The following is a 23,472-nucleotide window of genomic DNA, read 5'->3' as shown; positions in this document are numbered from 1 at the left end:
GCAGAAGCCTTGAGAAGATAAGGAATTAGATAGATGAAAGCTTTAAAGGACCTCTGTGTTTGTTTCTTTAATTCTATTTTAAGAAGCAACCTAATTGTGTCTATTGATTGGACCAGTGGTTCTCAAGTCTTGGTGGCACAGAGAAATCACCTGGTGAGCATTTAAAACTACCTATGCTGGTGCTAGGGCTGATGCCCCACGCTCCAGTTTAGTTGGCCTGAGGTGAGGCCCCCAGGCATCAATCTTTTTTTTTTTTTTCTAAGTAAATTTCTCTAGATATTTCTTACCTAGAGTTAGAGTTGAGAATCACTGGACCACCCTGACCTCTTCTCTTTGCCCATCCATTTATTGGCTATTTCTTCAATAATTAGCTCTTCCAGTTAGAAGTACAGGGAAGCGATTAGGGAGTCTTGGAAAGCATTGTACCAAGCCCGTGTTACATCAGTTATAGCAGAGAAAGCTCAGAAAACAAGTGTGTGCAGCATTCGCAGTGTTTTTCTTTAAAACTGAGCCCGTTTGCCATTTAGGCAAATTAGACATATTTTGTAAGTTTGTTAGTAATATTATTACAGGTCGTGGTTTGGGGCTAATCCGTATTGAAATTTTTTTCTTCCCACGAGGTAATGGGACTCCATCTGTACTTTCTTGCCAATGTGTACATACCCATACTCTGTAGGTATGTGATAAACCTGTATTAGAACCTTGCTTCCACATGACAAGTCTGTCTTCGGTATGATGTATGCAGCTGGCTTAAATACAGAAATTATTTAAAAGAACAGTTTTCCTTTAAAATGGAGTATAAAAATTCCTCTCATATCCGTAGAGTTTTTAAAACAAACGAATTGATGGTTTATGCACCTCTACCTTGCCTGACAAATTCTTGTCAGCCAAACTGCAAATGGGCTGGGCAGATTGCAGTCATGTCAATATCCCCAGAATGCATAGAAAGTGTGAGAACTTCCATATTTTTAGCCATGGTTCCTTTGATTGGCATATTCAGCAGATGCTGACTGAGCACCTCCTTGGGACTAGGAGAAGAAAGATGAAAGGTGAAAAGACATGGCTCCAGCCCTCAAGATGCTCACTTGTAGGGATGTCAAACACGGTAACTGGGAACGAGGGGGAAATGGAGAGCTTGGAGGGGGCCGCTTAGGGATGGTGCCCTGAGATCTGAGCTAAATCCAGGGGGTGGATTATGTGCCAAGGGGCAGCCTGTATCAGGGCCAGAGGCAGGACAGAAGCAGAGTGTTAGGGGACCTGCAAGCATTTCCGATGTGGTTGGAAGGCAGAGGCAAGAAGTGAGGCTGGAGAGATAGGGAGAGGCTGGAAGAGCCCCGTGTGCCCTGCCAGAGAGTTTGGCAGGGCAAACTCTGCAGGCGGTAGGCAGGCACCAAACATAGGGAATGGGTAGATGGCAATGCAAAAACTCCATTGGATATTGGATATTTAGTTTGGCAGTCTGATCTAAATGTATTTCCATTGGGATCCATGGACTCTCGTGCTGTTCTCTTTTGATGTTAGTACAGTAGCCAAAGTTAATCTTGAAACCCTGAGATGGAACACCTGTATCAGAGTATGGCGCTTTTAAAGCTGCTTCAAAATGCAGACCTGCTGGTGAAATCTTTTTACTGCATCATTGATTCAACGTCAGGTTGAAGTGACTATTGCATTGTAGGAAATGACAACAAAATAAATGTTTGCATAGTTCTTCTCAAGCACACCTGCTCATTTGCCAGTAGATAAAACGTTTTTTCACATGCATTTTGTTTAAAATTGCTTGGAGTGTTTTTGAGGGTTTCTAGAAAACGTGTCCTTTTTGTCTGTTACTGCTCTGTAGGATTGGTGAGGCAATGTACAGCTTTCTCTGGGGCTACCAAGGCAGCAAGGATAAAAATAGGGCAAACTTTAAGAATCCCAGATATTTTCAGATAACAAAGACTGATTTATGTGGACCCATTTTGTGCTCAGACAAAACATAGAGAAGCTTTTGTGCTGTGATTAGCAAGGGTGCTGATGTCAGTTCTCTTGTCGAGCATCAAGCTTTATTCTGTGGCTAAATTGTGCTTTGTACCCTAATCCAGAGAACCTTTGTATCTGCCTTATTAAAGTGTGTAGTTTATGTAATTGCTTTTGTTTTCCAGTTTAATCTGTGCCAGATTCAATGAGAGTGACTCATTTTGTGACTGAGACAAACATTCACATTTGGACCACATTAAAAATAAATAAATAAGTGGCAGGTGCTGCTTGGCTAAATTCTGTGTTTTCATGCTGTAATTTCCTGCTGCAAGGGTTCATCTCTTAGATAATGTCTTCTCGGCCTCTGTAATCGCTAGCCCAATCTGTCTAGTGCCCCGCAGTTCACTGCTGTTCATTTCTTGGCTAGGTATTTTAGTTTCCAAGGGCCTATTACATTTTCACAGTATCATTTCAAGAGGGAAGCAAAGAAATGTTTGGGGGAGCCACAGTCAACTGGATGACGAAGAGTGACACATGAGCTGTAGCAAAGGGACATATTTCATTCTATTCTCTTCTTTGTCATTTTCCCAAGGTGTTTTGTGTGTGTGTTTTGGTAAAGCTCAGTTATGTTTATTTTATGATGTAAATGTTCAGTATTTTTCTCAAGTAGAAGAGGTTTTGAAAGCACACGCCTTTCTATTCAGGGTGGCCAATGTATCTAATCTAATAGTCTCAAAAATTTTACAACTTCATAGTCTTAGGGGAATTCTATTTATTGTACAAATATTTCTAGGTATTCGGCCCTTGCCTTGCTCTGCATTGAGTATGTAACGGCAAATAAAGCAGACATGGTCACTGTCTTCTCGGACTTTATGGTCTGCTTGGGGAGTTAGATGCTAAATAAATAAATACAAAGAAAAACTGGATTGCAGATTACAAAAATCACTGCATAGGTATGTGATGGGGTCCCTAACATTATGCCCTGCTCTACAACCGGTGGTGGTTGAGTTGAGGTTGGTCAGGGAAGGGAAGGCCTAAAGGTCAAAGTCTGCCTGGCAAAGAGAGGAAAGAACATCCCGGACTTAGGAAACAGCATGTGCAAAGTCCCTGAGGCAGGAGACAGTTTGGCATCCTGTAAACCAGCGGTCCCCAACCTTTTCGGCACCAGGGACCAGTTTCGTGAAAGACAGTTTTTCCACGGAGTGGGTGGGGTGGAGGGGAGATAGGGTTTGTTCTGGTGGTGATGTGAGAGATGGGGAGCAGCAGATGAAGCTTCACTCGCTGCCCGCCGCTCACCTCCTGCTATGCGGCCTGATTCCTAACAGGCCATGGGCCAATACCGGTCCGTGGAGCAGGGGTTGGGGACCCCTGCTATAAACCATATGATTAGAAGGGAGAAGTGACAATTGGTGAAAACTTAAGAGAAAAAAAAAAGACCGTATTTAAATGGTTAGAGATGAACTATATACAAGCACAGCAGTATGGCACTATTTAGTATAGGGACAGATAACCCTCCGAACAGTCCTGCAGCCCGAGAGCTTCTCTGAAGTGCAGTATAGAAATTGATGCCTGTAATACTTAGTCTGAGTCATTGGGGAATGGATGAATTATGTTCAATGAATTATGTAGTAAGGCATTTTAGAAGGATTTCCATGAAAGACATTAAAGTTTTAAAAAGTCATTTATGTATTTAAAGACAGAACCTTCACTATCTGGAGAAATCACTTTTACAAAAAGATGTGATTCCTTGATGGCCCTGGATAAGTGACATAATACTCTGTTTTCCTTTCTCTTTACTTCTCTATTCCTTTTTTAAGCTTACTGTTTGATAGGGAGGTATCTGTGAAGGCGTCCTTTTACTAAGAGATGATATTTATTTATTTTGAAATAAGTAGATGTCATATATTAACTAAATGGATTTTTTTTTTTTTTTTTTTTGCGGTATGTGGGCCTCTCACTGTTGTGGCCTCTGCCGCTGCGGAGCACAGGCTCCGGACGCACAGGCTCATTGGCCATGGCTTATGGGCCCAGCCGCTCCACGGCATGTGGGATCTTCCCGGACCAGGACACGAACCCGTGTCCCCTGCATTGGCAGGTGGACTCTCAACCACTGCGCCACCAGGGAAGCCCACTAATCATTTTTTAAGTGTACAGTTCAGTAGCATTAAGTACTTTCACATTGTTGTGCAACCATCATGGTCATTTATCTCCAGAACTTTTTCATCTTCTCAAACTGAAACTCTACCCATTAAACACTAACTCCCCATCCCCCTTCCCCCTAATGCCAGGCAACAACCATTTTGCTTTCTCTCTCTGTGAATTTGATTACCGTAGGTACCTCATATAAATAGATAGGTACCTCATATAAATCCTACAATTTTTGTCCCTTTGGCTTATTTCATTTACCATAACATCTCAAGGTTTATACAGATTGTAGCATGTGTCAGAATTTTCTTTTAAGGCTGAATAATATTTCATTGTATATATTTCATTTATCTCTTCATTCATCAATGGACACTTGGGTTGCTTCCACCTTTTGACCTTTGTGAATAATGCTGCAATGAACATGGGTGTACAGATATGTCTCTGAGAGACCCTGCTTTTCATACTTTTGAGTTAGATACCCACACTGGAATTTTTTGAAGGACCGCCATCCCATTTTCCACAGTAGTTACACCATTTTACATTCGTACCAGCAATGCACAAAGGTTCCAGTTTCTTCATATCCTGGCTCACACTTGTTATGTTCTGCCTTTTTGATAATAGCCATTCTAATGTGTATGAAGTGGTATCTCATGGTGCATTTCTCCACTGATAGTCATGTTGAACATCTTTTCTTGTGCTTATTGGTCATTTGTATATCTTTCTTGGGGAGTCAAATTCTTCAAGTCCTTTGCCCATTTTTTAATTGGGTTGTATATTTTCATTGTCACTGAGTCGTAGGAGTTCTATATGTATTCTAGACATTAATTTCTTATCAGATATATGATTTGCAAATATTTCCTCCCATTCTGTGAGGTGCCTTTTCACTCTTTGATCATGTTCTTCAACAATATAAAAGTTTAAAATTTTGATGCAGTCCAGTTTCCCTGGCGTTTGTTTTGTTTCCTGTGCTCTTACTGTCATAATCAAGAAATCATTACCAAACCTAATATCATCAAGGTTTTCCGTATTTGTTTTTCTAAGAATTTTCTAGTTTTAGCTGTTACATGTAGGTCTTTGATCCATTTTGAGTTAATTTTTATTTGATACGGTGAGAGTCTAACTTTATTCTTTTGCAGTTGGATATATCCAGTTTTCCCAGCACCATTTGCTTTTTATATTTAGTAAAAACTAAATCTTCCTTGGTTTGTTGACTGGATATTACCTATCAATGAAATAGCTTCTAATATCAATCGGTGTCTTCTAATGTTTTATCAGAAGCTCTAATAGAAAACAATAAATGTGTATACACATATTATTAAGTTAATTGAGGAAGCATCAGTAAACTTTGCTGGAGTGGTAGATTATTCTGTGGAAACAAAACATTGTCTATGACTTTCTCTAGTCAGTGCATTTATAAAATTGGTTTGACAAATGTGCATCTTGAAAAATTTCTCTCGAGTTAACACTGGATGGATATTTTTGTTTTGTTCCTAGGCATGGAAGAGGAGATGGTTTGTGTTACGCAGTGGCCGTTTAACTGGAGATCCAGATGTCTTGGAATATTACAAAAATGATCATGCCAAGAAGCCTATCCGTATTATTGATTTAAATTTATGTCAGCAAGTTGATGCTGGATTGACATTTAACAAAAAAGAGTTTGAAAACAGCTACATTTTTGATATCAACACCATTGACCGGATTTTCTACTTGGTAGCAGACAGTGAAGAGGAGATGAATAAGTGGGTTCGTTGTATTTGTGACATCTGTGGGTTTAATCCTACAGAAGAAGGTAAGTTCAAGATTTTGTGACTCAACCTGAGTTCTCCTTTATTACTACATTTTAAAAACCGTTGTAAAATTCTTTGTTATTTCAGTTACACAATATAATTTTTTTTATAATAGTAACAACATTTAGAAAAAGCAAACCTTTTAATCAGTTTAAGGAGAAATTTTTATAGATTTTAGAAAGAGAGACTACCATTGTGGGGCAGTGTTTAAATAATGTCCTGAAGAAGATGACAAGAAGGCATACTTATTTAAGAGCATTTCTTGAGTTCCAAGGTAAATATTAAGTTGAACCTTAACACTGCTGATACTTGATATTTCAACCTGTTAAAATAACATTTTCATGCGGCTCAACTTAATTCTTCAGGAGTTTTTTTTAACTGAAGTATAGTTGCTGTACAGTATTATATGTTACAGGTGTACAATATAGTGATTCACAGTCTTTAAAGGGTGTGCTCCATTTATAGTTATTACAAAATATTGGCAATATTCCTTGTGTTGTACAGTATATCCTTATAGCTTGTTTTATACATGATAATTTGTACCCCTTAATCCCCTACCTCTCTCTTGCCCCTCCTCCTTCCCTCTCCCCACTGGTAACCACTAATTTCATCTCTGTATCTGTGAGTCCCCTTCTTTTTTGTTATACTCGCTAGTTTGTTATATTTTTTAGATTCCACATATAAGTGATATCATACAGTATTTGTCTTTCTTTGTCTGACTTATTTCACTTAGCATAACACCCTCCAGGTCTATCTATGTTGTTGCAAATGGCAACATTACTTCTTTTTGATGGCTGGGTAGTATTCCACTGTGTGTGTGTGTGTGTGTGTGTGTGCGCGCGCGCGCGCGCACGCATGCGCACACACACCACATCTTCTTTATCCTTTCATCTGATGATGGATACAGGAGTTATGTTTTAAACTATATTGGATTATGGAGTTATGAAATAGCCAAGGTGACTGTCAGTACCTATGAAAAGCAAATGAGAATCAGTCACAAAACATGATGAAAAAGTAACAAACATACGAATTTACTTAACACAAATGTCCTAAAAAAAGCATGGAGGAAGAGTGGTCTCAAGTTTTGAAAAAGAGGTAGTGAAGAAAAGCTTCTTGGAGAAGGACCAATTGTGAACTGTAGGCTTTTGAAGGAAGTAGTGTTATATCTACATAAATGAAAGGAGGAATGCAGAACCTGCAGGCTTAGGGGCTAGGGAAGGGCCCAGAGGTGGAGTAGACTCCTCCTTGGCTGGAGCAGAGGGCTATGAATGATAAAGGCAAGGAGAGACTTGCTTGAGGATCTGAGATTTGAGTGCCTTTCCTGGGAGGAGCTGAGTGATTAAAGGCCTCAAGAAGAATTTTTTTTTTTTAATAAATTTTTATTTATTTTCGGCTGCATTGCGTCTTCATTGCTGCATGTGAGCTTTACCTAGTTGCGGCGAGCGGGGGCTACTCTTCGTTGCAGTGCACGGGCTTCTCATTGCGGTGGCTTCTCGTTGTGGAACGTGGGCTCTAGGTGCACGGGCTTCAGTAGTTGTGGCACGCGGGCTCAGTAGTTATGGTTCGCGGGTTCTAGAGTGCAGGCTCAGTAGTTGTGGCGCACGGGCTTACTTGCTCCGCAGCTTGTGGGATCGTCCCAGACCAGGGCTCGAACCTGTGTCCCCTGCATTGGCAAGCAGATTCTTAACCACTGCGCCACCAGAAAAGTCCCTCAAGAAGAATTTTACAAGTGGAATTCCTCTTTGGGTGCTTTTATATAGCTGTCATGACCTCTTATATTCCCTGTCTACTTCTGTACTTCTCTTCCTTTTTAAACAAACACTAAGAACCCACGGAGGGGACTCCAATACTAATTTAGGTTTGCAGAGCCAAGAATCAGAAATAAAGGTGACCTTATTAAATAGGGTCTTTGACCCTGTTGTTTTCATGGTTATACTCACATTGACAAGCATGCATTTCCAAATATCTATATTTAGGAGTGCTGGAGATTCAGTGAGGGGTGGAAAAATTGTGTTAACAATCAACTTCAAGAGTTAGATTGAAGTGAAACAGTCATCATCTCTAATTAGCTCAGGTCAGCATGCTGTTTCCTCTTTGGCCAGGCAGCCCCCAGGAGAAGGAGGCTTCCAGGGCTGGGATTGGCCCAGTGGGCTGGGGGAAAACCCTTGCTGAGGAAATCTAGAATGCTCGAGGGAAAACAGCACTGAGAAAGGGAAGGAGGCCGTCTGATTTAGACCCGGGGCTAATGACCTAGAGCTCTTCAGCAGAGTTCTACTGATTAAAAAGCCTCAAGCAATTGTTGCACATGTGGAATTAAAGCTTCAGTTGTTTTTGTGAAGTTACTAAATATGTTCACATTTTAAGTGGGCCTGCTGGTATTACTTGTAACGCCAGTTAAACTCCTTTCCCTTCTTGGTGGCATACATGATCTATATTTGAGCGCAGAAGAGGATTTTTCAGTTGAAGTCACAAATGAGATTGCTCTCTTTTTAATGGTTAACAGCCCCTCAGTAATGATAATGATTGGATTTAGACCTCACATTCATTTCCTCGTATGATGGATTTTCAGCTAAAATAATTGAAGTGGTTGTATAATCTTTGTGTTGATGTTGTTCTTTTGCCCGCTACCTTTTCAATTTAGAATTTGGGGGGATATAAATGCAGATTTCTGTCTCCATTGGTTGCCTGTACAGATTCAGCAGATCTGAAAGACTACAGTAGGTGTTCTTCTGTCTCTTTTTGTTTTCTTTATAATTGTCCGACTTAGCAAAGGATATAAGATGCCCTCTTAGTGTGTTCTCCGGTTAAGGAATGTGAGTGTGTAATTTTTGGAAGCACTTTTGGGGGTGGTTAGAGTTGAGAACCCCCAAAATAAGAATTTGTCATGCTCAAGTGTCCCAGATTAGCTTTGCAAGTTTTAAGGCAAGGAGTCTGGTCCATCTGTCCACCTTAGAATGATTCTTATCATCTGGGAGCCAGTCAGCTCTGGGAAGTAGATAGGTTTTGTCTGCTTTAGAACATTAATTCAGTTATCTACCCAATTATTTGAGTTTGCCAGTACTCCACTAGGCTCTGGGCATTCATTCAACCGATACATATTAGGTGGCCAGTTAGGCAGACAGATGAGAGGTATTATAGACAGGAAACTGAGCATCTAGTGAGAGAAGAGTCATACCCAAAATAATTCAGTACAGTTGATAAGTGCAAGTTAGATGTATATGTATGTACATATATGTGTTCACAGTTTTTAATATAAATCATACTTTAACATATATTTAAGTGTTAATATATAACATTAAGATATAATTTTATATATTAAAGTATGATACTGTGGAAGTGTATAAATACAGTTTTTGCCCTCATAGAGCTTAAGTCAGTCTAGTAGGAGAGACAGGCAAATAATCTAGGAATTATAATACCAGTTGTTAGGTGCTCCGCTAAAAGAAAAAGAAAAGCATAGATAGCAGCTGATTGCATCTCAGCAGGATCAGGAAAAGCCTAGGTAGTTTTAAATGGCTCTGTGACTATAGCTGATAATGTACTGAGAACTTTATTTTTGTCCTTAGTGGAACATCTTCATTGGCATTAGTAGTCAGAATCAGTTACAGTGCCTGTTTTCACTTCATAAACTTACTAGTATAGGGAGGGGGAAAGTTTCAAAACTTGAAAGCCACCTTTCAGTGGCAAAACTCCCAAATTCTTATAAAACAGATTAGAAGTATATTTGCCTTGAGTGAAGCTCTCAATTTGTGAACTTGTAATCTTCGCAATATCCATAAAAGGGGAAGTTGTAAGAAAATTGATAATATGATTAATCAAATTTGATGTATATAAGCTGAGTTGGTTACCAAGAGTAGCTATGCTAATCACAGATCTTTTTTTTTTTTTTTTTTTGCGGTATGCGGGCCTCTCACTGTTGCGGCCTCTCCCGTTGCGGAGCACAGGCTCCAGACGCGCAGGCTCAGCGGCCATGGCTCACGGGCGCAGCCGCTCTGCGGCATGTGGGATCCTCCCGGACCGGGGCACGAACCCGTGTCCCCTGCATCGGCAGGCGGACTCTCAACCGCTGCGCCACCAGGGAAGCCCCACAGATCATTTTTATCTGTTCATTAAAATAAGTCCCTAAGGACTTCAGTTTGCCAATACTTTTAAATTTAGTTCCTGATCTATATCTAAATGCAATTGTACGTATTTTTTCAATTCTATAATTTAGATGTTTTTACAAGTTCATCGTGGCCATCTCCCAAATAACCACAGTCAGAAATGTCTTACTAGATTGTGTTGGAGACTTGAGTTTCTTGGAATAAATTGGTGAAAGATGAGCAATCCTCCATTGTGTAGTATCAAGGAGCCACACAGATAGTTTTATTTTGCTCTATAATTTTGGGTTTTGAGGCATAGTAGCAAAACTGCAAAAAGCCTTTAAAAGCCAGCCATTGTATTTCCCTACTGATTTGTAGTAGCTGACTTTGCTAGATGCCGCCTTCAAAATTCCACATTTTTAAAGTTTTGTATCAAATTCTAAACAGCAGAGAACTGCTGTTATCCTTCATGATCACATTCATACAGTTTAATATGACAAGGGGAGTATCAAAATGTCTTTGTTCTTCCATTAACTTTACTACCTGCTTTATATTCTCCTCCACGCACTGTATAATAGGGGCTTTTGTCTTTACCTAGATCTGTCCCCTGAGCCCTGTGTTCTTCCCTTTTCAGACAGCCGAATACGCTCCCACTCTTGGCGTAAAATTAATAACACAAAATGATTGTTCACTAAAACTAGTTTCAGGGTAGACGTGGGAAGAAATAGACTATGCTTGGTATTACAGCCTGAGAACATAACTATCCCCAATCCCTAGGAGAACAACTAATTTTCTCCAGAAAACAAAAGGAAAGGGGAAAATTCTGACCTGTGTTTTGATTCCAGGAACCTTTCAAAATATCATTACCATGTTATTTCCGCTGCCCCAGGTGACCATTGCTATTATTGAATACTCCGAATGCTGGCAGGCTGAATCTGTTTTTCAGTTCTAGCTCATTGCCCTGTGTGTGGTTCCTATGAATGCTTTTATTTAGTAAACTTGAGACCAAGAAACTAATTTCTTTTGTTTTTCTTGGAAATGTGCAGATTTATTTTTGTTTCTACCCCGAGGTGGAAGCTGGACAATCTGCTAAACAAGTGCCAGGAAGCTCAGCCTTAGGGCTGAATGCAACTGACTTGGTGCAGAGGCTCCTGGTCTCATTTCAGGGGCAAGTTTGGAAAGTTGCCTCTTAATCAGTTGAGTTGCTTTTCTCAAAATGCCCAGATAATACTGGCTTAAAAAAAAAGTGTAATTCTCTGATATTCTTCCTTTTAGAAAAGTAGGGAAGCTAATGTGAGAATATACACACGCTGCCATTCCTGCAAAGCAGTGCTTCTTAATTAGGGAACTTAAATTTCTTTTTATTTACTCTTTCATACAGGTATAACTTATTACTGTGCAAGGCACAGATCTTAAGTTTACAGTTCAATATAGTTTTATATATCCATTCTGTATCTATACATAGAAATAGAAATCTGTGAAACCCCCACTCAAATCAAGAAATAGAACAGTTCCAGTCCCCTAGAAGGTTTTCTCACCTTTCTTCCCAGTAAAAACGCAGAAAAAAAGTTCAGGTGTAACCATTATTTTGCTTCTATCACCATAGATTCGTTTTCCCTATACTTGAACTTTACACAAATAAAACCATTGAGTCTGGCTTCTTTTTTCCAATAGTAAGCCTGTGAGATCCATCTATGTTGCATGTCGCACGAGTTCAGCATCCTATGTAGCATTCCACTGTGTGAATATATTGTAAATTATTGATCTATTCAAATGTTGATAGACATTTGGCTTGTTTCCAGTTTTTAGTTAATACAGATAAAGCTGCTGTGAACATTTTTACATCTGTCCTTTGATGGACATGAACACTTTGCTCTTTGGTATATATACCCATGAGTAGAATTGCTGCAATTCATCACAGGATATATATTTTTAGTTTTAGTAGATTTGTTAGTAGCTTTAGTTTTCCGAAGTTATTGTGCCAATTGCTTTCCTACCAGCAGCATATAAAACTTCTAGTTACTCTACGTTACTAGCATTTGGTGTTGTGGGTCATTAATTTTAGCCATTCTAGTGAGTGTGTATCTCATTGTGGTCTTACTTTGCATTTTCCTGAGGACCAGTCCAACCAGAGTCTGTTCTGTTTTGTCTTCTTTTATCACACATTTTCAAGCTACTGCCCCTGAGATCTTGATTCATTGAGTCTCCTGAGTGAGGCCCAGGCACCTAGATTTCTCAAATACCCAACAAGTAATTCTGCCAAGATGCCATGACACCTCTGGATAAAAATTAAATCATTTGTCAGCACTAAGGGTTTGTTTTAAAAGTCTCCAAGAATGTTTTCACATTCTATTAAGGAGATAGATGGTCATGACAGATAAGAAGATTGGACTCTGATGAAAGGTCTTCGATTTTTGATTAAATAATTTGAAGACATTTCAGGTTGCTTCAGTGAAAATTGTGACTACCGCCCTTTCTTGTTTGTATCCATTTGATAGATTTACCCTTATAAAATGTTCTTCCGTAAAGAAGGGTATGTTCAGAAGTGAGAAGACGGCCATTTTTTTTAATTCCTCTTTTTACTTTATTTTATTTTTTATTTTTTGGCCACACCGCACAGCATGTGGGATCTTATTAGTTCCCTGACCAGGAATCAAACTGGCACCTCCTGCATTGGAAGGCTAAGTCTTTTTTTTTTTTCTTTTTTAACTTTTTTTTTTTTTTTGGCTGTGTTGGGTCTTTGTTGCTGCACGCTGGCTTTCTCTAGCTGTGGCGAGTGGGGGCTACTCTTCCTTGTGGCGTGCAGGCTTCTCCTTTGCAGAGCACGGGCATTAGGCGCGCAGGCTTTAGTAGTTGCAGCACGCACGCTCAGTAGTTGAGGCACGTGGGCCCTAGAGTGCACGAGCTTCAGTAGTTGTGGCTCATGGGCTCTAGAAAGCAGGCTCAGTAGTTGTGGCACACAGGCTTAGTTGCTCCACGGCATGTTGAGATCTTCCCAGACCAGGGATTGAACCCGTGTACCCTGCATTGGCAGGTGGATTCTTAACCACTGCGCCAGCAGGGAAGTCCCAAAGGGGGAGTTTTAGCCACTGGACCACTGGGGAAGTAGAAGATGGCCATTTTAGCATTAATAGTAATGCCTACTCTTTGTGAACTCTTATTTTCTAGGTTAATTAGATATAAATCACATAAATCTATTTGAAATGCTTCTCTTTACAGAAAAAAAAAAAATCTACAACAGACCTGGTAAATCAGGAATCAGTAGATATAGAGCAACCTTGACCTATTTACCTTTAATTGTGAACATAAAGGGAAAACTTTTGCAATAGCAACAAACAAATGTTCTGTCAACAAATGTAGCCCATCTTGGGAGGAAAGGATCTCATCTGGTCTCCGGACAGGAAGTGAGCAATACCACAGTTTTATTACCACATGCTCAGGCAGGGTATGTCAGTAGTTACAAAATCAGAGGGTCTTATCACATCAACTTTGAAATAGTCTACCTTACCCATAATGAAGAGTAAGATTGCTTCCCTGGGCTTAAGCACGTGTACCATTTGAGTTAAAAAATATTATTTTGAATATTTCAAGGCATTGGCTGGGCACCCCAGCTTGTATGAGGGACACTAACTCCAGAGCGTTATGCTTCCAAATGGGATAAAACTGTGCATTGAGATAGGGATCGTGTGAACCCATCTATTATTTGTGGCTCCCCTCACAGAACAATCTATTCCTCTTCCCTGAAAACCCGTTAAGCCTTTCCTTTGCAGTACTTACTAGCTTTCTAAGTAAAATTAAATTCAGAGTTTGCTGCAGTAGCTTATCAGGCCTTTAGTGGATGCCAATTATCCTCTTCATGCCGTCTGAATTAAGAGACAGGAAATAATTTTACACACAGAAGCACACCCTATGCTGATGTTTGGTTCTCAGAAACTTGATACCACCATTACTTAGAAAGAACAGTAAGTCAGAAACCCAAGTGAGGCAGAAAGCAATAAACATGGTCTGCTCAACTACTTGCAGGGTAGAATGGGGGCTTATCCCATGTCTTTCTAAGGTTGAAGAGAAGTTTCTTTCAGCCCAGTTGGTTAACTTTGGCTAGAAGTTTTATGTTAAAGAATATTTAGATACCATGCCATGCTGGCATTAAAATACACAGAGTTGAGGATATAGTCAAATTACCATGAGTAAAATCATCCCAAACACTCAAACTTTGAAGATGGTGCATTATCTGAGCCCAAGGTGGGAAAGCAGTGTCCCCTTACCTTTTAAAGTCTTGTGTGCCATGTTGTTTGGAACGGTTGGGCTTGCTGTTCACAGCTATTTGAAGGTCTTTTCTTCCATGAGCTTGCTAGTGAACATAATGGAGGTTTCTCTCTAGTTCTTGCCTCCGAGAAGCATACATAAGTCTTCCCATATTGTGAACAAGATTTTTTTGCTTAAAAAGGAACCTTTGAATCCCAGTCCTTTTGTCAGAAAATGGAGAGGCTCTTGCAGCTATAAAAGAGTAAAACACTTTTATCATTCACAGGTGGCAGAAATGGAAGGTTAAAAATGAGATAGTCCCATTGTGTTAATAAAACAAGGCCAAACAAAAGTGATTGCTTGGCTGGGTGACTTTTTTCCCCACTTAAGATGAATCACTCAGTTCGTTTAGTATATAGCCATCCAGTTTAGAAAAAATATTGAAGGAAAAGTGTATCTATAAAAACAATGACTTGAAAAAAACAAAACAAAACAACTGCCTGGAAAAGTTATTTTAGGAGTTACAGTGGAAAACTAGAATTCATACTATTTTATACGGTAAAGTTTTTCCAGTGTTTAGTTTGATTTTGTTTGGTCAGAACTAAACATTGAACTGGATTATACAATTTTTCCATATCTCTGTGGTAGAAGAAAGAAGTATATAAAATATACTTGTGAATACACCCTGTAGGCTACATAGAATACAGCAACTACTTTCTGATTCCTCTGATTGTTTTTTCTTCTCAATGTTGTATATATTTTGCTTAAGGTCTTTAAAGGGTAAATATTTTTCATAGTTCTCTGAAGTTTAACACTCCACAAGGATTTACTCTGAGTCACTGATTAATCTAGGGCATTTCAAATCCCCTTAAATACATCTGTTTATATTTGTTTCAAAATCAAAACAGTAAAACATTTCATAGGGTATGTTATAAACACTATTTATAACCAGCATCAATTAGACATGATGAGGTACTTATGAGTTCCTGCGAAATTACGCCATTATCTTGTATAAATGTCGAAAAATTAATTTATTCTTTTCTCACCATCGTCTGTTCTGGCCTTTCATAAATAAGAAAGAATGAATTAATTTCTGTCATAAAGTGTTAGCTTTTGTTAGATGAGCTTGTGTGAAGACTTGACATTGCGTGCAGCATAGCAAAGATAGAACATTAGAAATTAGCTCAAGTTCTCCTTAACCCAGGCCGAAGTCTCCAACAGAAAGAAATCTTCATACTCAGTTAGCATCTAGCAGGGCTCACAGAGATTTCTGGAAGAGCAAATTCCAAACTGCACGTGCAGGTGAAGGGGTCTTGCAGATTGGGGATTGCTTTCACCTCTTCCAACCTGGTATAGAGAAAGTGCTAATAAGTGAGTTTCTGTTGGGTGAATGGAGTGTTTTTGAGCATCTGCCCCAGGAGTTCTGATCCTTTTGGTTTGCTTTGGGGACCCACAATTAAAGATAAACTAATTAAAGATAGCCATACTCACGTGTTATCATTCAAGCTTTACCATTAGGATATGAGCTTCTCTGCCTAGGAAGAAGAGCTTTGAAATAAGCTACATAAACTTGGCTGTAGTGCATATGTGGATGTTAATGTTGAATACATAAAGACCTCATCAAAAGCACATGGACTTACTCTGTAGAATCTAGAGAAGAGAGAGCAGACCTTTCGCTCTTCCCTGGGGAATTGACAGACCAAATGACCTGCCTGTTATTCTATTCTGTAGAACATATTAAGTCTTCTTACCACTTTTTAGCATCGTTAGATACTGTTTTGTTGTGAAAAATCTCAGTTTCAACCCAGCCTTTTCTGTTCTAATATAAACAGACAATAAACAGATTGGTTTATTCGAATATGAGCATTTACCTTTTTTTCTGGATTTATAGCCCCGTATTCCTAACCAGACTAACAATTTTTCCTTTGGGCCCTCAAACTTTTCCTTGGTTGTGTCGGTGAGATTTTATTTCTAGGCTACTTTCTAGGCTACTTCATTCTACACAATTTAGCTATGTTCATATGTCTTCTCAGAATGGAGTTAAGTGCTTAATAAATGACTTCTTTACCTGCTGACCCCTTTTGCATTAAAATACTACAGAAATCCGATAACGGCAAATGAGGCTATGAGCGGAGGGAAGAGGTGATGCCTTAAAGAAAAGCTCTTTCCTTAAATGTGAATCCTGGAGTTAGACATATTTCTCCCTAGTCGGTGGCTAAGAAATAGAAAGAAAAGAGTGAACAGCAAGATAAACATGGGGTAAAGAGCTGGCCCTGGTACACACAGCACCATGGGCCTGTAGATACCACATAATAAAATGGGTCTCCTTGGAAGGTTGGCTTGGCGTAGAAAGTGCTTTATTATCATGAAATAAAAGTCTGCTGGTGCTTGTGCTAACATCTCCATTCCCAGTAACCTCAAAACCAAAGAGTGTTCAAGGCAACGTTAACCAAGGCTTTTTTTTTTTGCGTACCCTGAGGCTTGCGGGATCTTAGTTCCCCCACCAGGTATGGGACCTGGGCCCTGGCAGTGAAAGCGCCAAGTCCTAACCGGTGGACCGCCATGGCTTTTTTAGAGCCTCTGGAAGAAAGAACCCTACCCTTCAGATCTCTTTAACGAGAACCAGTAATTTTCTGTGTTAGCGTTGCCATTTAGGTAGCACGTATTTTAACTGACACTGTCCTGGTTTATCCTGTTTCCGTGTGTTTAAACGATTTATCTCCAAACTTCCGAGTAGCTGGTCACAAAGCACCGAGCTGATCTCCCTGTGCTATGCGGCTGCTTCCCACTAGCTATCTGTGGGATAGGGAGGGTGGGAGGGAGACGCAAGAGGGAGGATACATGTATACGTCTAGCTGATTCACTTTGTTATACAGCAGAAACTAACACACCATTGTAAAGCAATTATACTCCAGTGAAGATGTTTTAAAAAATGGGATGGACAGTGACGGTCACACTTGGGTGTTGCAGATCCTGTGAAGCCACCTGGCAGCTCCTTACAAGCACCGGCTGATTTACCACTGGCGATAAATACAGCACCACCATCCACCCAGGTGGATGCCTCCTCTGCCGCTCCACCTCCTCCATATCAGCTCATTAGCCTTCCACCACACCTGGAAACCCTTGGCATCCAGGAGGATCCTCAAGACTACCTCTTGCTAATCAACTGTCAGAGCAAGAAGCCCGAACCCACCAGGTAAGTCACCTGTGTCTCTGTGCGTGTACGTGCATACCCTTAGGCATCTTACCTTTAAACTTTTTAAAGCCTGATTTGAAGGCTTAAAAGTAACCATCTGTAGAAGCTCATCTTTTAGGCTTATAATTCAGGTTGATGTTCCTCCGCGAACGATTTCCGATATTCAGGAGATTTTATTGGAGAAGCACACTGTCTATCATTTTTGGCAAAGAACGCTTGCGCCTTCACGGCTCCTTTGGAAATCTGTCTCCTGTGTCTTAGTCCTTGTTACAGGTTCACAGTGTTACTTGCTTAACAGATTTCACTGATTTATATATAAATGGTGATCTTGCTCCATTTCTTATGTGATTGTAAACCAGCCAAGGGTCATCTTTTGTTTCTGAAGAAGGAGAGGAATACCTACTGCTAGAAGATTTTGAAAGCAAAACGATCCCATTGCAGTGAGTGTGTTGTGGTTGCTTTGGATCTGTGTGAGAAATTAATCATACAGGTAAAATCCCACTATAGCAAATGCTATGGAATACACACACCAGAGGTTAGTGAAATTTGATGAAATCAAATATATTGCGAAAAACTTTGACACTTTCAAATCTTCACACCTAGCAGTGAAGCAGCGCTTACCACAGGCCTTGACTTTGCAGATTTTTAAGTAGAATGAAGTATATGGATTTCGGTACTTGACCAAAGATATCATAAAACTTTCCCGAATCCTTGATTTCCCTGTCATCTTGATCTCTGCTCCCATACCCCTCTTTTCTTCTAAGCTATGAGATATTTTAATTTAATCATTCTTCTCATTTGATGTTGAATCATTGGAAGACTGGAGGTAACGGTGAGAACTGAGCCAGAACTTGATGATCACAAGGGCTGTCATACCGTTAATAGCTATGTGACAACTAGTGATATTGGGTATATTTATTATCTTAATTTGCAATATTAAGGAGGGAGGTGAATTGCATTGAAATATAAAAGATTTTTTTTAAACAGGGATATTAGATTCAAGCATTATTTTTATGAAAAAAAGGATTTTTTCATGTCAAAAGTGACTGTTACTGGGCTAAAGGATCATACAAAACCCTTGTTCAAAAATTTTTATATAGAATTTGTTAAGATCCACAAATTAGTTTCTGTGAACCATTCCCTGAGATAGTGGAAATAGCTCACAAATCTTCCAAAGGTGAGTTTCTATATATTTGTTGTAATGGGATTTTACCTGTAAAAGTTAAAAAAAAAAAAAAGGAGGAAAAATTATAAATCAACACTGGTTAATATCAAATTCTAACTTGATTTTTGCTTGTTTGCTGTGAGAATTTAAAATTATACACTCGCAACGTTGTTGCATATGCTACTAATAACTAAGATTTTATTTTAGGGAGCTCCACAATTATTTTTCCATCTCAGCTTTTCAAAAGCCAACAGCTAAGTGACAGTTTTCAGTACACTTTCTTTTTATATAGTGTCTTTCATTGATCTCAATGGTATCATAACTTTCCTATTGTAGTAGAAATTATGCTCAAAATCATTACTCAGATATATTTTGTATCTGTATTTTGCAAAAGTGACAGTTAAATAGCAAATATTTGTGAGGTACTCGCTGAGGGCCCACTGTTTCGCTAGGTGCTATGAAGGTACAAACTTAAGTACATAAGATAAAGCCCCCTTAGATTCAGTCACCTTCAGAGTTTAAAAGTAAAGCTTGTGAAGGAATCAAAACATGCAAGCATGAAGCGCTTATAGATGAAGGTAAGATGTGAGCATTGCCTTGCAAGCTCCCGTTCATCCTGCAACACTCAGCTCAGACATCTGCTCCTCTAAGGAGGCATTCCACTAAACTCCCAGGCTGGATTAAATGCCTCTCAGGGTTTTCAGAGAATCCTGGTTGTACCTCCATGTCTCTGTTTTATTGGGTTGGCCAAAAAGTGCCTTCAGTTTTTTAAGTAAAAATAAAAGACACATCTTTCATTTTTACCAAGAGCTTTATTGAACAACATATTCACCCTTTTGTTCCACTGTCTTCTGCCATTTTTCAGGCAACTTCATAATTCCATCTTCCCAAAACTTTTTATCTTTTTGAGCAAAGAACTATTCCAGGTGCCTTTTACAGTCTTCCAGGGAATTGAAATTTTTTCCATTAAGAGAATTTTGTAAACACCGAAATAAATGGAAATCCAAAGGTGCAATGTCTGGTGAACACGGCGGATGAGTCAGAACTTCCCAGCCAAGCTGTAACAGTTTTTGCCTGGTCATCAAAGAAACATGCGGTCTTGCGTTATCCTGATGGAAGATGATACGTTTTCTGTTGACTAATTCTGGACGCTTTTCATCAAGTGCTGCTTTCAGTTGGTCTAATTGGGAGTAGTACTTGTTGGAATTAATCGTGTGGTTTTCCGGAAGGAGCTCATAACAGAGGACTTCCTTCCAATCCCACCATATACACAACATCACCCTCTTTGCATGAATACTGGCCTTTGGTGTGCTTGGTGGTGGTTCATTTCGCTTGCCCCACGCTCTCTACCGTTTCACATTATTGTACAGTATACACTTTTCATCACCCGTCACAATTTGTTTTAAAAACGGAACGTATTCATTACGTTTAAGTAGAGAATCGCATGTGGAAATAGGTCAAGAAGGTTTTCTACACTTAATTTATGTGGAATCCAGACCTCAAAGCGATTAAAACATAACCAAGCTGGTGCAAATGATTTTCAACGCTTGATTTGGATATTTTGAGTACGTCAGCTATCTCCCACGTGGTATAACGTTGATTGTTCTCAGTTAATGTCTCGATTTGATCGCTCTCAACTTCAGCTGGTCTACCTGACTGTGGAGCATAGCCCAGTGAGAAATCTCCAGCACAAAACTTCGCAAACCACTTTCGACATATTCGATCAGTCATAGCACCTTCTCCATACACTACACAAATCTTTCTTTGTGTTTCAGTTGCATTTTTACCTTTCTTGAAATAATAAAGCATAATATGCTGAAAATGTTGCTTTTTCCTTCCATTTTCAATATTAAAATGGCTACAGAAAAGTTCACCAATTTTGATAAGTCTTTTTTTTTTTAAACGCACGCTGATATGACAGCTGTCACATACAATCTAGCAAAACTGTTTCAAACGAAGTTAAAGACAACTAAGTGCTACTAGAACCATCTTACGGAAAAAACGGAACGAACCTTTTGGCCAGCCCAGTATCACAGAATTGGAAATAGCTTGATAATTTTATGTATTCTCCACTACACTCTAAGCTAGTCAAAGACAGGGAACTTAGTACTCATTGTACTTCTAGCTTCTTCTTAACTTCACGTTTGAATTAAATCAAGTACAAATTTTAGAATATGTGTTAGAAATTCCTAGAAAGGTCAGTGCAAGTGTTTTTGAGAGGGAGGGTGAGATGCCTCATGGGAGGAGTAGCCTCAGTGCCCAGGGGAGTTGTTTGCAGGCTTTTTTGTAGTTCCTACAGCCTGTAGGAACCCTTAAAGGGACTTTCTCTGAATAGGTGAGTGACCTGAAAACCACGTTTTGGAAATATTGATCTTCTAGCAGTCCTGGTCCTATGGATGGTATGATAGATTGGGAGAGGGAGAAACTAGAGGAAAGAAGTTTGCTGAGGGAGGGGTCCGTGGTGTAGATCTCAGCAGAGATACGGACCTGAACTTGGGGTGGTAACAGTGGGAACAGAGTGGGGGAATGGGCGCTTGGCTAGAAAGAAGCACTTTGTGCCCAAGTGATGGTGGTGATCAAAGAGAATGAATCAAAGTTGATTCGATTTTGAGTTTAGAGAATCTGGGATAAAGACATTTCATGGCAAGTCAGAAAGGACCACCAATGTGAGAAGTAAGTTGAGTTTAGTTTGGTACACATGAGCAAGGGAACACTGGGATAACCAAGTAGCAATACGTTTGAACCGTTTGTAAATACAGGACTCGGAGTTTGGTGAGAAGATAGCAGTTGTCAGCATTCAGTAGAAGGGGAAGTTAACGGGAAAGGAGGAGTTTTTAATGGTGTGTGCTGTAAAGACTTAGAGGACTGATTTCTGTTGGCCATTTCCAGGTTGGAGAGACAGGAAGAAAGAGGCAGTCAATGAAACAAGGGCATAATCAGTGAGGAAGAAGGAAAGTCAGGATATTGCAATAAAGGTCCTCGGATACTCGCGGGGGAGAGTTTCAGTGAATAAATGCAATACACAGCGCCAGATGTTACCAAGAAATCAGAGAGATGTGCCCTTAAAAAAAAAACTATCACAAGTTATTTGTTTTAAATATTGAGTTTAAATTCCTACAGGACTTTGGACAACACACATAGGTAGTTAAGCTATCTTGTTTAGCCTTAAGGGAGGACCAGCGTTCGGGTATTGGTAGCTTCATTTTGACTTATTCCCAAATTTCGTGATACCACAAAATACAGAGATCAAAAATGTACCCAAAGCATAAAATACACTCTAATGAGATTTCTCAAGGTGAATTATTGTTTGGAGTTGGCTAACTCCTTGCTTTGTATTTTGATTCTTTTCATAGTATTGGCTAAATATTTGTTAAAGAAAATAAATAGAAAAGAAGATACACAAAACCTATCAAGTTGCCACCTCCTTGTAGATCACATTGAATTTATTCAATACCAGGTAATCATTAGATTTTTCATTTATCAGAACAACAGAGTTGCCACAGGTGGGCTAAAGAGCAGTGGATCACCTTGATAAACTGTTGGCACGAGGTTTTTGCATGCTTTTCAGAGGAAGTGCTTTTCCTGGTGTCTTGTGCCTTAATCATTTATCTTCCTCCAAGTTTTGTACCTTTCTAATTACAGTGCTTCAGGGATTGTGGTTTTACGTGTGGACTTACTAGGTGGAGTTGGGGGGTGTGGACAGGTGCAGAACGAGATTAGGGAGAATGCTTTTGGTTTTGTGGTGGCGGTTTTGTTATCTGGTGTATAATCATAAAAACTCAGGAACATTCGCGCTTTCAATCAGATGGGTCACACACACCAAAAACTTGAATGAAAAAACCATGGCGTTTGATTGCTAAGCTAGAAATATATTTATTAAAATGTAGTCTTCGGTCTTCACCGTGTTTTCTGTCATTAACAATTTTTATTTAGAACGCATGCTGATTCTGCAAAATCCACCCCTTCGGAGACAGACTGCAATGATAACGTCCCTTCTCATAAAAATCCTGCTTCCTCCCAGAGCAAACATGGAGTGAATGGCTTTTTCCAGCAGCAGATGATGTATGACTCTCCACCATCTCGGGCTGCATCCATTTCCGTAGACTCCAGCCTTTATAACCTGCCCAGAAGTCACTCCCATGACGTCTTACCAAAGGTGTCTCCTTCAAGTACCGAAGCCGACGGAGAGCTCTATGTTTTTAATACCCCATCCGGGACCTCGAGTGTAGAGCCTCAAATGAGGCATGTATCTATTAGTTATGACATTCCTCCAACACCTGGTAATACTTATCAGATTCCACGAACATTTCCAGAAGGAACCTTGGGGCAGACGTCAAAGCTAGACACTATTCCAGATATTCCTCCACCTCGGCCACCGAAACCGCATCCGGCTCATGACCGATCTCCTGTGGACACGTGTAGCATCACACGCACAGCCTCTGACACTGACAGTAGTTACTGTATCCCGACAGCAGGGGTGCCACCGTCCCGTAGTAATACCATTTCCACTGTGGATTTGAACAAATTGCGAAAAGGTCAGCTCCAGTTGGCTTTTCCTGGCTTAGAGGTTAATGATAGAAAATCTCTTTTTCTGAGTATTTGTTCTTGGACGCTTAGCGTGACATTAAATGGCAGTCCCTTTTTTCTTCAGCGCTGCAGTTACCCACTCGGGTAGCAAAGCTGTCAGAGCCTCAGTAGATCCCAGGAAGTGTGTTTGTGCAGGCAGCGTGTGCCTGGGTACATGTTGTGGTGGAAGGGAGAAAGACGAGGAGATTTTCATCCCTAAGAAGTATGGCCTTAGTAATACTTCCCTGCCTCAGGGAGCGTGCACCACTCTCTCTCACTTCCTCTACATCCTGGGTGAGCAGACCCGATGGGGAAGAGGCACAGGAAATG

General features: G+C 39.9%; 1 protein-coding gene across 3 annotated transcripts in view; it reads left to right on the top strand.

Annotated features, from left to right (window-relative positions):
- Positions 1-23,472, top strand: part of GAB1 (GRB2 associated binding protein 1) — a 127,326-nt gene that overhangs the window by 78,268 nt on the left and 25,586 nt on the right. For all 3 annotated transcript variants that reach the window (XM_082837835.1, XM_082837836.1, XM_082837834.1), the window contains exons 2-4: positions 5,596-5,890; positions 17,186-17,411; positions 22,510-23,111. In XM_082837835.1, coding sequence (XP_082693961.1) covers positions 5,833-5,890; positions 17,186-17,411; positions 22,510-23,111 — 886 coding nt within the window. In that variant the 5' untranslated portion in view covers positions 5,596-5,832. The remainder of the gene's footprint in view (positions 1-5,595; positions 5,891-17,185; positions 17,412-22,509; positions 23,112-23,472) is intronic.

Source organism: Leucopleurus acutus (genome assembly GCF_964270905.1).
Source record: "Leucopleurus acutus genome assembly, chromosome: 4".
Taxonomy (NCBI): domain Eukaryota; kingdom Metazoa; phylum Chordata; class Mammalia; order Artiodactyla; family Delphinidae; genus Leucopleurus; species Leucopleurus acutus.
The sequence above is the reverse complement of the archived record's forward strand: the minus strand, read 5'-3'. Positions and strand labels throughout refer to the sequence as shown.